Genomic DNA, 17,720 nt, shown 5'->3' with positions numbered 1-17,720 from the left:
TCTACATATTCACTATGCAAATACACGAATTAAATGTCAAGTGAACTTATATTCAGTTGCAGTGCTCAGATGCTGTCATGTACAAAAGATCTGGTATAACACGTGAAATATAGTACACAGAACCGCAAGACATTTCAGTATTTCTCCCCAACTGTTAGACTTCGCACATAGGTATTTCAGGTTAAATCAATTTAGGTTAATCCAAACTACATTATCCTGAACTATTTTACATTCCTTCTGAGACATCCTGTATATAAAAAAGTGTTGCATATTACAGCATACATTCTGAAGTGTTTTCTTACAATATTCGATTCACAGCATCTTTACAAATTGACTAGTGTGTTGCAGTCAGGGCCACCCATAAGAATTATGGGCTCCCCGAAACCATTTGTGAGAGCTCTCACCCCTCAAAAGTATTTTAATGAATGTAAAAATTCTATAATTTGAATACAGTACTAGGATGACACGCTAAGGAAATTTTATTAGTGTCCCCACAAAGAAGGAAATAACCCTTAAATAGTAATCTACGTCTTACAACATGTTTGAATACATAATTATTCTTACAATAATATGTTATTTAACAGAATTCTTCTTTCGCGAAAAAAAAAAAGTTTGAATATTTTGTCTGCTTGTCCCTAAAAATTGGGTGGGCCCCCTTTGTGACCTAGCCTCCCACTCAAGTGTTGTCCCTCCCAATGGATGGTCCAACTACAGCAGTTTACATAGTGGTGCCGTATTGGTACAGATTTATTACGAAAGTTAAATTGTACATAGTGTAAGTTATAAGAGAAGTGTGTGTATTGTAGTTATAATAAAAATAAGAACAGCCTTTTACTTGGAAATTCCAGACAAATCAAAATTCTACGTATTGTAAATTATCAAATAACGTGAAATGGGGTGAAGAGGAACGAATTTTTACTATTATATCTTTGTGTGAAAGAGTAAATATAATAAAAGTGTTTATGGTTATATTTACTCTTTGACACAAAGAAATAAAAAATAGTAAAAATACATTCTTATTCATCCCAGCATTCCTATTCACCTATTTTACAATACTATAATAATACAGTCTGTTTGGTTTTGGTTACAGTAATTATTTTAAGAAAATGACTTTTGTCAAGACAGTATGCATTATTAGTCATTTTTAATTGATTTTCAAGTATTTATATTCCCTTGGATTCAGAATGTACTTACATTTTCTACATCTGAAAACTATCATTTTATGTTATAATGTACAGTACAGCCGTTCCCTATTTCAAACAACTTTTAATACTGTGAAACCACTAATTTCTTTCTTGAATCATTAAAAAGGGGGGGGGGGAGAAAGGAAGTGAGAGAGAGAGAGAGAGAGAGAGAGAGAGAGAGAGAGATGAAAGGAAAATAACTTTTCCCATCTATAAAATACAAGCTATCTCATCATTTGTATGTGCTTTGCTTCATTTAGTCAAAACTCTCTGACAGTCTGGAATTCACTTTGACTCCCTCTAAAGATTGTTGTGAATGATCTATAACAATAACTGAAAAGACTGCTTTTATCTACTAATAGCAGCTTAGACTAGACATGGAATTAATCATGCTTGTAGAATTTGTGTAATGTATGTACACCTTGTATTTCAGTATGTATATATATATATATATATATATATATATATGTGTTTTTGTGAATAAAGACATTACATAATGATACTTCTCATAACATAAATCTCTCTCTCTCTCTCTCTCTCTGTTTAATCCTAGGTAGCACACTTTCTTATTGAAAGGTTATCAAAAGTTACTAAAATAGAACTTAGGATTTGAAGAGGAGACTAAGGTGATATTGATTAGAGGTCATGTTATTAAGATTTATTGAGCATTGCTTCACTCTCAGAAATGGTTCTCTGCCCCATTAATGAGATTTATTTTTTACATCACTTTACACTTTTTTTTCCATTGTTTGAACGTATTTTTAATTATTGTGTGCATATATGTGTGTATTATTTTGTGTAAAATATTTCAACTTTGAAGTGTGATTGTAAAATCTAACTACATTTGCTACATTGTTTCTGGTCTTTTCCACCACAGTAATTTCTAACGATATTCATCAGATTTTCAAAAAGATTTTTTACAGAATGGTGTAGATGCATCAAAATTCTTGAATTTGTCTTCTTTTCTGTTTTTAGAATGGTTTCCCAAAAGAAAATAACTCCTATAAATTGATACAGTGTGTGTGTATGTCTGCGTGCACTTCTGTATGTTTGTGTGCGTGTACTTATGTATGTTTGTGGCTGTCTCTTATAGTCCTCTTCAGTAACTTCTGTATGTGTGAACTGACTTTATCCCCAAGAATATTTAGGTACACAAATCAGATTTCTCAGATCTACAAAGAGAGCACAGGAGAAATGATCAAAATCGATTAAGATTCATTTCCCTTATGGAAAACGGACATTTGGAACGTTTTTTTCATTGTTCCCTTCTTGGCTCATAGTTAATTTTGTTTGACATTTGAGAAAGTTTCATCCTCTCAATTATCAAACAATTACAAGCATATTTTTGTGTTGTATGCAAACACACAGATGCCATTTATCATGAAAATAATGAATTTCTGTTGCTGTTGACTAATAAATTAACATTAAAATGTTTCCAAACTTAATGTAAGGTGTATTAATGTGCAGTCTTTTGATTATTACTGAGTCATTCCTGATGTGCAGTGTTTGCCTTGATCAAAAAATTGTGAGTTTAGTCTCATCTGATGTTGATGGATTGTTAAGCTGAAACAATTCAAAATATAGCTTTCATCAGACGAAATAAACCTTTTTGCCTTACTGTAGTAGATTTACTACGTCTGAAAGATCCCTTTTCTCATAAATAAATATTAAGGTGGGATTATGATCAACATTCATTTGCGTTACATTTTCTTACAGTGAAGTCCGTTGAAATTTGACAAATACAATCTCCATGTATTTTGATTGCAGTCAATGTTAGAACGAATGCAAGATGGTGCTGATTGAACATTGTCAAGGTCTAGCTTCCACAAAAACAAAGAAACATATGTTGAACACTTCCAATCACAAATCAGTAGTGCGGCGATATGCTTCTTGTATTTTTATCTTTTCTTTCATTATAAATGTGACCATAATGGCTACTGAAATATAAAATAATATTAATTGAAAGTTACAGGATATGAGGAACAATCTTTTGATTGAATATGTCAGGTCTTTTTATCTCTTTGATAATTTATTTGCATTATTTTAGATGTGTTATTTTTATTTTAACCGAAATAAAGGGTGTTTTGCTACATAAATAATATAACCGTAATTCGCACCAGCTCAGCTATTTAGTAGTATATGGTTATGTTATTATTGCTTTATCATTATCGTCATTCTATATTATTCTGTTGTAACATATTTTTCTAATATCGGTATTTTAATTATGTTGTCTCAAACAGAGCATAAAATTCAATGTTTATCATAAACAGCTGACTGGCATGTGCATTTCAGTCTATCATAATACATAACCTTTGAATGTTCGGTAGAACTTCAGTGTACAGATGAAAGCAACGTAACTTAATGCAAACGAATGTTAATTGTAATCCCAGCCTAATAAAGTAAAATTATATATTATGTGTTATCGCCATTAGCCTGTTCTCAGCTAGATGTTACTAAAGTAATATTTGTGGAAGTCTTTGAGCCACAATATTTCCAATGCAACAATACTTGCTGCTATATGTACAACGTGCACGAATCGAAAATGGGTATAAAGCCAAGACTAGTATAGAAGAGCCAATGACTTTGTAGTCAAGTGCTCAGGATCTGGATACAACCAGTCTTTATTTTTAAACACTTCTCTTGTGCTTGAATACTTACTACATAATACTTTTCAGTCAAGGACGAGAACTAAATAGTTGCCTTAAAAAATGACATTTGATGTTTGAAAATCTGTTTATTTTGAGCACGCTTAAAGATATATAGAAATATAAGTAATTCCAGTCAACACGGTTTGGAAACCATTCTGTAAGCACAAGCCAGATTTGCTTGTAGTTACTGGTATTTGATTATCAAAATTGATTGAAATATTTACATTGAATAACATTTTATTTGAGATGTTAATGGGCATACACAGGATCTTTATGTTCTATGCATTTGAACCTTCTCTTCCAGTGGGGAAAGAGTAAATGTGCATTTGCAATGAAGATGGTCCATTGGATTAATGCTCAAAATGTGGTTTTGACCTGAAACTGTGAATGCATCTGAAGTTGGACATAATTTAATTGATATGTTTATTTTACTTGTTGGGTCCAACTGAAGGGAAACACCAGCAATTTTACAGTTCCAGGAGGCCTTGAGCCTGAGCTGGCTTACGGTGATGTTAACGGAACTCTGGGGAGCTTGGAAAGTGCGGAGATGCCTGCAGCTGAGGTCGAACTCCCATCCGTAACAACTGAGGACATTTCTGTGAAGGGCAAGAGAAAAGCCACACTGAGACCCAGGAATTCACATAAGACAAAAGTTAATGGTTTAAAAAGTGTAGGGAATTTGGGTGCGGGGGAAGGTAGGAAAAGGCAGAAAACATCTACTGTGACTAGAAGTGAGGAAGCTGAACCTTTGTATGAAGTGGAGAGAATATTAGATCACCGTTATATTGAAAATAAAGGATTTTTTTATCTAGTGAAATGGAGAGGATGGTCAAAGGAAAGCAATACATGGGAGCCTGAAGAAAATCTTACTAATTGCGAACAACGCTTGAAAAAATATAAAGAAAAAGTTCAAGGACAGAGTCAGGAATTGGAGATTCTGAAACAGAATCTCTTGCGGCCAACAAAAGCACTCTTAGAAAGTATAATGAAGACACTTTCCGGAAAGGGTTTTGTTAGGTACACAGTGCCCAAAGAGGCAGATATAGACAAGAAACTTACTGAGCTGTTGAAAGTTCCTGAAGAGAAAAGGGACCCTGTTTTAATACAAGAAGTAAAGCATGGACTGTTGATTCGCCATTTCCATTTTGAAAGAGATAAACAACTAAAAAATCTTAGGGAGTGGGAAATGGAAATGAATTGTATTTCATCTGACAAAGCTCGAATATCAGTGGAAAATGAGGTAGATCTTGAAGTTGCACCTCCCAATTTCATATATGTCAATGACTACATTCCTGGGGAAGGTGTTACCATTCCTGAAGATCCACCAATAGGATGTGACTGTAAACCAGTTTGCAGCGTTGGTTCAAAAAAATGTTGTGGTGAACAGTCAGGTGCTACCTTTGCATATGGACCTGACAAACGCCTGGTTGTTCCTGTTGGAACTCCCATATATGAGTGTAATAAGCGTTGTAAATGTGACAAAGATTGTCCAAACAGAGTAGTTCAGAATGGATGTATGGTAAAACTGTGTGTCTTCCGAACATCAACGGGTTGTGGTTGGGGAGTGAAGGCATTACAGTCAATCAAGAAAGGTTCTTTTGTTTGTGAATATGTGGGCGAAGTGATTTCGAATGAAGAGGCAGAAAAGAGGGGGAAAATTTATGATGCAGAGGGTAGGACATACCTATTTGATTTAGATTACAATGAAAACGAACAAAACCCATTCACAGTGGATGCTGCTGTATATGGAAATGTTTCACACTTCATCAACCATTCGTGTGAACCTAATCTTGCTGTATATGCAGTGTGGATCAATTGTCTTGAACCCAACTTGCCAAAACTTGCATTGTTTGCAACAAGAAATATAAAAGATGGAGAAGAAATAACATTTGACTACATGTGCCAGTTTTTGAAAGGAAATAATAATGCTCCTAAAGTTAAACCATTGATTTCTGAAAGTGCATATTCACCATTCACATCTCCTTCCCGTGCACGTCTCACTTTGCCAGAATCTTTAAATGATATGTCAAAAGCTCGCTGTAAATGTGGTTCCAAGCATTGTCGGCAGTACTTATTTTAATTTTGTCTAGTACAACAGTGTTCATGAAATATTTATAAGTGACAGTACAGTAAATACTGAATTTGTTACAATTAATTAAAACGAGTGTTGAATTTTATTATAGAAATCAAAATTAATAATTTGCAAATGATTGTTGTAGATGAGACATATGAGACATTTTTACATAAGTTCACAACAGTAAGAACTTTTTTCCTCCCCTGGAGAAATGATTCTCAAGTTAATATAAATATCTGTTATCTACTGACAGGCAATGTCGTATCAGATAATGAAATAACGTTTGTTCAGTTATAAAATGAATATGAAAAAAATGTTTGTTTTGAAAAGAACTTCAAAGAAGCAAGTTCTTGATAGATTTCCTTACAGGCGTTTTTAATCATTGTTTATATTTGTGCAAATGCTTCTGTTCATTTTAGTATAGTGTCTATAATTACGTTACATTTTCTTTTTTCATTCTGAGGGTGGGTGGAGGGGAGGTGAAAAAAGTATTGAAATTTATTCTATATTTTCAAGGTAATCAAGAGACATATTTGGCAGTGACGTTTGCAAATAATAATAATAATAATAATAATAATAATAATAATAATAATAATAATAATAATAAAATCTAAGAGGACATGTATAAGTGTAGTGTGTGTGTCTGTGTGTGAAACTTGTGTATAAATGAAATGGAAGGTGCCATATTCGTATAAAGCACACAAAAGAATTTTTTTTTATTCTGTTATTAATACAGCTAGGAGATAATTCGTGTAGGAAGAAACCAACACAGTTTTATATTAAGTTTTTATGTAAAAACAGTAACATTGTCATAGGTGATAAAACCTTACGGTGAAAACATGGCTTACAACATTGTTAGTTTTTATTAAAAATGATAGTATTACCATGTATAGGCTATAATATCATGACATCTATAAACATGAAATTATCATCAATAAATTCATAGCTTTCAGATATTTGCAAAATTAAAATGGAATTTCAGATTTTAATACAGAATTCCATCAAAATATTAATCTTTTGAGATTATTACGTTTATATGCTGCTGTAAATTGCAATGAAAATGTAGAATGTCAGGATTGTACTGCTGACAGAGTTAATTTATTGCAATGGCTTTTTTTTTTCTTCTTCTTCATTCTTTCCCCACAGGAGGATCTGTAATGAATTATGTAAATGAGGGGGGAAAGGTTTGTTTTATTGAACATTTTGTTACTTTTAAAGTTAGTTGAGTGTGACATTTTACTGTACAAATAAAATTTTATTCATGAGGCATTATGTTATGTTTGAAGATAGTCTTGTAAAGATGTGTGAGTATATGTGTGTGCTTGTGTGCATAGACATAGGCATGTACATGCAGTTTACCTGAGTCTCAGTACTTAATAAGTTAAATTAAAATGTTAATGTACATAACAAGTATCTTGTCTACTAAAGTTGAAAGTAGCCAGAAATGTTTTCAGAACAACTGTGCAAAGTTGAACAACATACTGCATTCTTGAGTTAAATCTGGAACTAAAAATAAATTGGAGTTTAAAATACTGTTTTCTGTCTGTGTGTGCTTGCACTTGAGCATTTTGCTTTACTTTAATTTTAATTGCAAAACATGATCCTACGTATATGTTCACCATAACAGTTTTAATATATTTTAATTTTTCATTTCATTTATTGTATTCAATAGATCTTAAGTTAGCATTGAAGCTATATGATGTGGAACAAGTCAAGAGTTACACACTTTTTTTGACGAGTTGAGATGATTGTCACACACAAATATTTGAAGAATAGAAAAGAAAATACTTAATTGGTCAGTGGTCTTAAATCACATTTTATGCTTCTTCTCTTAATTTGAAGTCTCTTGAAAAAATAACCAGAACAGGTAACACTCAAAGTTAGCTCTTATCCCATTTTTTAAATGAAAACGCTGCTGTGTAAAATCAAGTAAATTGTACAAAGGGCAATCAAATGAAAATGGTTGTCACCAAAAAGTGCCACTGAACATTTATTACCTCAAAAGTAATCTCCATAACTATTAATGCATTTGTTACACTTGGAGACAAGATCGTCAATCCCTTGTAGAAATCTTTCAGCTGTTGATGAAACCACAACCTGACCCAGTTGCACATGTCGTCCACTGCAAAATGATGTCCATCAATGTTTTTCTTCAAGTCGCCAAAAATGTGGGAGTCGTATAGGGAAGGATCTGGGCTGTAGGACGAATGTTGAAATGTTTTCCAACCAAATCTCTTCAACTTATCTTGCATCTATTGCACAGTATGGGAATCTGACATTACCATGGAGAAGGATAATGCTGTTCAATAGCATTTCGATTTTATGGCACTCCTCAGTTTCTACAAAGTATCTTCATGGTGCTGCGCATTGATTGTGAACCCGTGCTCGAGAAAGTCGACAAGCAGCGAGCTCTTGCAGTTGAAGATCATTATGACCACTTTGTGAGAGTAGAATCTACGTGTTTCCTCTGTTCCTTTACTATTTGCTCTCAGGCTTAAAATGATGGCACTATGATTCATCCCTGGTTACAGTAAGAACAGAAACATGTACTCTTGCTCATGGTACTGCTGCAGATTCTCCAGAGATACAGCTCTCTATGAGTCTTTTGTTCCTCCATACGATGTGAGTGTGTGTAGGGAAACCATGGCTTATCCCCACCAAAACACGAAGTACTTCCACTGTGATCCGTTGCTTTTCCAAGATAAGATCGTCCACCCATACAATAACATCAGAAGTAATGATATGATGGACCTATCCTGGACACAGATCGTCTTGCAGTGGCCTGTGTCCATCTGAGAATCTCTTATGCCACTCCAGCACACATGAATGTGACATGCAGTAGTCATGTACACCACAGATATGTGATGATGAATTTCTCATCCTCCAACACTTGCAACAGTCAAAAAAACGAACCAGACCTCTCTCCTCTTCTTCACTTGCCTCCATTTCAGATGTTGGACTAACATGCTTCATTGTCATTACTTCCACAACAAATAAACAAACAAATACGTGTGTATTTATTATTGTGACTGTGCTGCCCTTCTTCCCCCACACATCATCGATAGTAAACCACTGTGTTACCAACTTCGTGTGCTTTTATTTCTATGTATAGTGTCCTGTTTTTATTTGACTGTGTCTAGTATTTTCCCTAAGAACGTTTGATTCAGAGCAGTAATCACTTCCCTCTTGGTATATGTTGGAATTAATTTTGACATTTGCAGTATGATAATTATGTTCACAAATTTTCTTGCAACTGAAGACCAAAGTTCGGTATCTTAGTAGGGCTGTATCAGTTATTTGATAAGGCTGCTTAGTATATAAAATATAAAGCAGAAAGTGTTGTAAGTGCTGCAGGTTAATTTTATTATACATTTGCTCACTCTACCTACCCTTACAGCAGTGGTTACATGTTGTAACTACAGGTCATCAGTTCTCTCTTCCATTGATATTTAGACAACTTATGTAGATTTATGTGAAATAATTATTTAAAAATAATAAAGTGAATTTCACCTATTCGCCATATACTATCCTACACTCTTGACTATATATTTTGTTGTGTGAATTGTCTTATTCACAATCTTCCTCTGCCAAAACAGGAGAACAGGTAGAGAGGAACCCCTAATTAGTTTCTTTTGTAGTTACATGGTTGAGAATTTGTAAGTACAAATTATTGTTGAAGAATACTGGCTAATTCATTTAACATAGTTCGTTAAAAGTAGTGATTTCTCTAGTTATTTCATAAACCTTATGATTAATTCTTTATTGTAAATGTTGGGACATTATAAATCTTTAAATATGGTTAGAATGATAAATCCAACAATGACTTTATTTGCTGCTGCTACTACTACTACTACTACTACTACTACTACTACTACCACCACCACCACCACCACCACCACCACCACCACCACCACCCCCCTCCTCCTCCTCCTCCTTACAGTGGTCTGACAATTGAGGTTCAGACCTGAATGTAATGAAATAAATTATAAAAAGCAATATAAACCCTTAGAGTGGCTTTCTTCAAACTGGAAGTAAAACTGAAGTGTTACATGTAATATTTGACACGTAAAGAAAAAAAAAAAACCAAATATGATTCAGAGAATTCTGGACAAAATATATGTGTGCATGCATATGAAAAAGGACTACTTTGTAGCTTCTAGTTTCAGATATAGACAGTGATTTGTGCGTGATTCAGTTGACGCAGGACTTTAGCTGTTTCTTGCCCAACCACCACTACCATCTTAAATAAAAGTGAAGATAGCAAAATTGAAGGTTATATATTGGGTGCATTTTCTTTTATAATGTAAAGCTGTATATTGTTTAACTTCATTTCGTAGTAAGGTATATTTACTTACATATTTATTGCAATTTTTAAAGCAATTTATTATCTCTTTCCTCCCCTTCACACTCATTTTCTGCCTCTTGATCTGACGATATGATACATAATAAAGGAACATTGACAAAATTTGATTCTGTGATGGTGGTAGTAGTGGTGTTGCTACAATTGAAGTGTAAACAAGGAAAGTGCGAGTTCCCCACTAACGTATCCCTCTAGAGACTTTATCGACCAATTCAGCTTCATTTTTCCAGATTTTTAACATGGAATTTTTAGTATGAAAAGCAGACATTTGGTAACAGTTAATGTTAAGAGTTCTGTAATCTTTAAATTTATGTATATTTATTAAAGATTTTATTTCAACCTCTATATAATTATAATCTAGCCATAATTCTGATGTCTGTAATGAACTTGAAAGGGAAGAAATCTAAAATAACATTTTGTATTAATATGTTCAGCTACAGTATATTGATATTTACTATAGAGAAATTGTCATCTTCCATTGACCATAAATGAAAGTCTAGAAGTGCATGTAAAATCGTATTTTTTATTAAGCATAATATTATGCAGTTATTAATAAATTCTTAAATTGATATTTGATTTTAAAATACAGTAAAAGCATGATATACAGTGTACCAAGGCGTTTGATATAATACAGTCAAAAGTACCTCGCCATTCCCCATAAGTCAATGAATAAGAATTCGGTGAAGTTTATTTGCGTCTGTGGTAAGATTTTTTTCTTTTTACCCATTCCGTATGTATTGTGTACATAAAATAGAATAACTGCATGCAACCCCATTTGAATTGTTGACAGACCTGTAGTAAATTAAATTCGTTCATAGTGCTTGTAAACATATATACTGTAATTTTGTTTCAGGCTGTTTTCAGTCAGTTTCATTAGATGGCATTTGAAATCACTTAACTTCCATCCAAAATAAGCTGGATTTGTTTCTGTGGCTGATGATTAAAAAATTGAGTCGTAGAGAATGTTGCGTGTGGTGTTTCAGTCAGCAGACCAGAAGCAGGTCATCTCCTCTACCAATGTTGCTTGCTGCATGCATCTGCGAATTTACAGGACTTTGCTGAATTAAAACTTGTTGCCCATCTTGTGTGATACTTAATTCACAGAACCTGTTCCATTATACCTATTCACTAAATTTAGTATTGTTTTTCTATATGAACTAGATGACCATTAAATTTACGTCTAAAGTTTTTCCTTGTTCTTGCCACATAATTTCTTTTTTCGGTGTACACATTTTCGAAATATGTTCATATTCACACACTGAATATGTAACCATTACAAAACATAACATAACTTAATAAACTGCACTTATTTTTAACTGACTCACTGCGTCCCTTTACAGTACACAGACATATACAACTTTTTTCGAGGGTTCAGGCGGTGATCTCTCTGTCCCTCATTCACTCTCTCTTGGCATATACACAATAAGGGCTCATAATGTGGAGGGTTCCGAAGTCTGACTAGTGTAATATGTAATAGTCGGCAATGTATGCAATGGAGGGGGAAAGGAACTGGCTACCCTACCCCATTATCTCCTGGCCTAGTTGCCTCATAAGTGGTTTCTTCTTGGTGTCACTTGTGAGGTTCAGATCTGTCTTCGGACAGTTGACTAAACAACATGTGGAGGGTAATATAAACGCCAGTCAGAGTCATGAAATAAGCTAAACTTTGCAGTATTCGCCAGCCATGCAGATAAGGGGAGTTGAACTAGTGAGAATAGTCGAATTGGCATCTTAGTGGTTATGTAAAGATAAATTTTTTGATCCTACAGAATTATCTGTTATGGTTACCATTTGTTATAATGGAGAAAGATTCGATCTGGTGCTGTGGATTGAACTTGGCATAGCTCAGTAGTTAGAGCACCCAGTATGTAGAACTGGGGATCCCGGGTTCTTTCCTCGGCTCCAGAGCAAATTTTTCTCTATTAATAACAGATCTTAGTGGTTAGTTATAAAACAGGGATGTCCAATTTTTAGAACTTCTCAGATTTATTAATATAACCTAGACGTAAGTTTTAATCCAATGAAGCACCGCAAGTTTGTGGATGCTGGCAGTGGTGGTATGGGGAGAGAGGACCTGCCATTGGTTGCCTGACAAACACCAGGAACAGTTGCTGGGACTCACTGTAGTTCATAAGTACTTTGTACTATGAAGTAGCAATCAGTACTGAGTGTTAGTGATTTATCAAGTCTGTCTCGGAGCATTTAGCAGTCAGGTGCTGGTTGTATGCATAAATACCCTTTATATACACAATTTGCACACACACACACACACACACACACACACACACACACACACACACACACACACACACACACACGCGCGCGGCTTAAGTTGTTTTTGTATTGATGTGCATGCCTGAATTTGTACAAACATCTGAATGCATTCGTGCATAAACAGATAACCAGTTAGTGCAAATTGCTTTGTGCATGTTACAGTCAGAAACAGCTTTACGTTGGGACAAGCCTTAACATCCTCATCCCATTCCCCTGCTTGAAAGCAGCTTTGACACTTGCCAAATGTCAGATTTTACAGAGTTGCCACATCCTTTGCTAAATACATTATAATATGTTATGAACCCTTCGATTGTTATGACTATTATTTAGGAATTAAAGTTTATTACAGGCAAAAGTAAGAAAGTGCATATAAAGATTAAAAAAAAAAAGTAAACTTGAACACATGCTGTTTAAAGCGAAAGAATGGAAACATGAAAAATAAATTAGCAGGATAATACAGAAAAAGATAAGTACATTTTAAAAAATCGTGACAATTTTAGTATAACTGCGTAATTCAAGCCTTATCTGAGTCATCCAATGAACAATCGTCCACTTTTATATAGATCCCTACTTCCGGTACAAAACACTAATTGAATGTTTCTATAAAAATAATATTCCATCTCCCTGCCTGAAAGCAGCTTTAACATGTGCCAGACATCAGATTTTAAAGATTTGCTACTCCTTTCGCTAAATACCTTATAATATGTTATGGATGCTTCACTTGTTATGACCATGTTATTTAGGAATTAAAATTTATAACGGGCAAAAATAAGAAAGTACATACATAAAGATGAATAAAAAATAATTAAACTTGAACCATTTATGGCAAAAGAATGGAAACATGGTCTGTCTTTTCTCCGCATGGCTTGAGTCAAGTTCTTTTATATTAGGTTATATACTGTTTCGATAACACTCATAGACTGTTTTGCGCAATTGGTCACGAGAAAAGTTGTTGCTTCAGTCAGAATTTAGTCATCTTGTGTGCTTTAGTTGGAGTCTGATGCTTGTCGAGGTTAATGGATAAAATGTTTACTGTTTGTTGTACAGTTCCAGAAAAAAAAATGGCCTGCCTGAATTATTTTTCCACATTGCACATGCTCAGTGCTCCAAAGCAGTGGTACACATGAGATAGCTTTGGCAGTTATTGAAATTCATTTTATCGATTTTTGTAGTAACTTGAAAAGCATTTGAAAAGATGTCATGAAAATTGATCTATTCTTAATAGTAGATTAATATTTATAAGTTGTGTAGTAAAATAGAATGATGGTAAACGAAATTAATCTGCATAATTAATTAAAAAACCTCTTTCCTCAACAGTATCTGAATCCTGAACTTTGTATTCTGCAAGCAAGTATGCTAACACAAAGCTATCAGAATGCTTGAAATTGTCATATTCGGGATTGTCATACTGTATCATGTTTGTTTAATGATTACTAGGCTATGGAACTTTATGCACAAAAAATCCTGAAAATATGCATGCCGCTATGTAGTAAAAAAACTGTTGAAATATGCACTAAAAATTTATATATATACATTTATATATATGCGGTAAATAAGACACTTTAGATGTTTATTTTTGATACAATAATATTATGATATAAATGAAAATAGGTTAAAAAGTAATAATTGTCATAAAGTCAACATTTTTATAAAATCTGTATTTTTCGATAAATGTATTAATTCATTACTCATTTTACAAATACAATTTATTTGAGTTGGTACATCCCTAACTTTCCAAGTTTATTTTTTAACTTTCTTTACTTTCACGTAAAGAACCAACGCTTTCTCAGGTTCTCCACTCCTCTTATATGTTGGAATTAGTTTAAATCCTGAGAATGTTCTCTCGTCATCACATGATGTGATTGGTGCATATAGAATTTGAAGCATTTCTTTATAACTAGGATTATTCTCTAACATACACTTAAATTTTGCAGACACTGTTTGATTCAGGAACTGCTTCCAGTGAATCTTTTACCTTTTGCATCAGTTTCATGACCACAACAATACGTGACTTATTGATGCAGGCATCTAAATAAATTCATTTTTGGTTTGATGAAATAAAACTAAAAGTCTAAAAGACCTGTAGGTGACAGTATTTTCACCCTAGCTCCTGAAACATTACATTTACATAGCTAGTATGCACACAGAGCTATAGTGAATGCAGAACAACTATGAACATGGGATATGCCACTTGAGACACACTGTTGCTAGAGTGATGGAGATAAAGATAGCTGCACCTTTAAGTGAGAAACAATAGTAACTTGTGAACTGAACTACATCACTGGCATAATGTTGCGAGGTATCTGACGAATGGAAAAATTCAGTAACACAAAAATATTTGTCAGATACGCCTATAATAAATATAAAATAGCCGAGTGATGTGACTCAGTCATAAAGCTAGATTCGAATTTGGGAGGCCCCAGGTTCAAACCCCATGGCTGACCAATCTGATGATTTCTCTCAGTCACTAACACAAATGCTAGATTGTAAATTTACATATCATGATTCATCACTGCCTTAATCACCATTATCACACTCCACAATTATTCTATCTAGCTATGCTAATATGAAGATAGAGTATTTGTGTGTGTGTGTGCGTGCGTGCGTGCGTGCGTGCGTGCGTGTGTTTTTTAAACTAACCAATTTTTTTGGCCATTGGAAATTTTCCCTTATACAAATCAAATATGGTTTGGCATAAAACACATTTCTGAAAATCATCTAAATTGATTGCCAGCTTCTACACCGTGCAAAGTTTTTTGGGAGACCTAATAGTGCTCACACTCCTTTTTTAGCTGACTCTTTGTCCTCTCTAAGAATATTCGTTACAGAATGCACACTTACACAACAAGCTTGAGCTGTTAATTCCTGACTTTGGAAATGTGTAATATTACGCACTTCTGTAATTGACAGTTTCTTGAAAAAATTGTACACATTAAAAACCATAGTTCTGGCCGGTTTATATAAAATTTTGCGAATAGTGTCACTACCACAAGGTTTACTGGTGCAGCTCATGCATTTTGTCAAGACACTCCCCCACTCTTCCTACACAGCTGTGCACGAGATCGGATGAGTCTACTTACGAATTATAGGGAAATGGGTTAGCCTTTGCCTTGAACTTGTTAGACACACGCCCAACCTTCCCTTCTACTCCTACCCCTCGACAGAAATGTTCCCTTACTGCACATCGCGAGTGTCTTGACAAAATGCATGAGCTGTACTAGGCTTTCTAATTGACATTATTAAACTGAACCTTTCAACAACTCAGAACATGTCTTCACTTATACATTCTACCAAACTGATATGAATTATGATTGAGAACTTAGCAATGCAGTCTCTTCTGTTATATTTTGCTTCCACAAAACAGGGATCGATGTCTTTATACATATTAGCTTAAAGGCTAGTGTGTATATCTCGACAACTGTTAATCATACAGACATGGTTTGGACAGTCATCTTCAATAAAGACAGCACTTTCTCATGACATTATAAAAAAAGTCCTATACGTAATAAATTTTGTGCGCTTAAAGAAATAAATAAAAAGGCTCTACCACAGTGAGGTAGCACGGTTGTTAACTAGGCAACATTGCAGTGATCTGAGTGACTGATTGCAGAATAGCAGTTGCGTCTAGTCCCGCCCATGTTCATAGTTGTTCTGCGTTCACTTCAGCATTGTGTTAAAAATGGAAGACATCCAACTTATACACTAGGGAGTAGCCTTCGTCATCGCAGCAATTTCTTGCCCTCAACAGTAACTAATTATTGGTTTATTTCTGGCATGATTTTTATATTGGAAATTCAACCGAGAGAAATTCTGAAATTAAATAATAAATCGAGCAAAACAAGGAAAGACGTTAAGATATGCATTTAAAAGGAATAATCCTCCAAATATGTATTTGTACAAATTAAACTTTGCCTCATTCGAGCGTAAAACTGTTCAGCAAAAATCCACGTTTACTTTTTCATTATGCCAAATGAATAAAAACATGCAATTGCGTGAAGTTCTGCAGTCTAGTAATGACGTATAGGCATTAATTTTATCTTATTTTTCAGATTAATTTCGTGCTTTTTGTATTACTTGTGAAATAGCTTACTGTCATACTATCCAAATAATACTGGGTTGAAAATCGTGGTATGAATCATGTTCTGTAAGGAGCTTCAAGAGTTGCGCCATTTCTGGGACTGTACATTATTTTTATGGTGTTTTGTAAGTTATGAGATATTAGACATGTTACCGATTTAAAAAAAAAATTGCTTATTTGTCAAAGATATTACTGTACATCTGAAATAAGAATGTTTATTGAAGCTTAAGATAACCAAAACACAGAGAATATATTGCCTACTCATGGTAATACACATCATAAAGTAAGCTGTATTGATGTAACTGTATCCATTTTTAATTATTTAAAAAACATAGTACGAAATCATTCTTTAACACTGCATAGGTTTTAGCAGTCATTTGTATTTTCAGGTGTAAACATGAAATAAATGTAACATCACATCTCTGCCTAATATATCCATCTTGAATACATGAATGTTTCCAGAGAGATTTCATGTTATAGGCCTTCTCATTTATGGTCACAGCTGAAGGGTTTTTGTGTAAATTCCACAACTCCTATGGATTCTTAGAAATTCACGCCCTCCCCCCCTCTATTTGTATATAAAAGCTAATGTGAGATTTGTGAATCAGCCATCAATATTGTGTAGGATTGTCAAACAAACAAATTAGGGAAAAAATATATATTATGAATACACTTTTCAGCTAATATTTTGTAAGTGGGATTTCAAAAATGTTCTTGAATTAGATTTTATTTAGAAGTATGAGACTTCTGTCTTGTGGTAGTTAAAATTGATTTCTAGTTTGTTTTTTAATGTCTCCCATTGTGATATGTACAGGGTGATTTTAAACAATACAATTTGATATTAAAACATGTGTTAAAAATTAATGGCCTTCATTTCTTGAAATACCTCTTCTGTTTTTTTTTTTTTTTTTTTCATTATGAATTTTTGGGGCATTACTGTATACCATATGTTTCAGACCACCTACATCAACTTTTTTTTTTTTTTTTCGAAAACTATATGTTAGTAGTTCATAAAAAATTTTTGATAACCAAAACCTATGTAAAGAATTGATTGGTGGTAACAAACTGGAAGTAGGAATACCTGTGGTCAACTTCGAAATTT

General features: G+C 33.9%; 1 protein-coding gene across 4 annotated transcripts in view; it reads left to right on the top strand.

Annotated features, from left to right (window-relative positions):
* LOC138703365 (eukaryotic translation initiation factor 2 subunit 3, Y-linked) overlaps positions 1-17,720 on the top strand; it is a 110,717-nt gene that overhangs the window by 37,309 nt on the left and 55,688 nt on the right. For 2 of the 4 annotated variants that reach the window (XM_069831178.1, XM_069831177.1), the window contains one exon: positions 4,306-17,482. The exons of the other annotated variants lie outside the window; for them this stretch is intronic. In XM_069831178.1, coding sequence (XP_069687279.1) covers positions 4,306-5,912 — 1,607 coding nt within the window. In that variant the 3' untranslated portion in view covers positions 5,913-17,482. Of the gene's footprint in view, positions 1-4,305; positions 17,483-17,720 lie in introns of those variants that run through there. 4 annotated transcript variants of the gene reach the window in all.

This window comes from Periplaneta americana, chromosome 7 (genome assembly GCF_040183065.1).
Source record: "Periplaneta americana isolate PAMFEO1 chromosome 7, P.americana_PAMFEO1_priV1, whole genome shotgun sequence".
Lineage (NCBI taxonomy): Eukaryota > Metazoa > Arthropoda > Insecta > Blattodea > Blattidae > Periplaneta > Periplaneta americana.
Note: the sequence above shows the minus strand (reverse complement) of the source record. Positions and strands in the feature narration are given on the sequence as shown.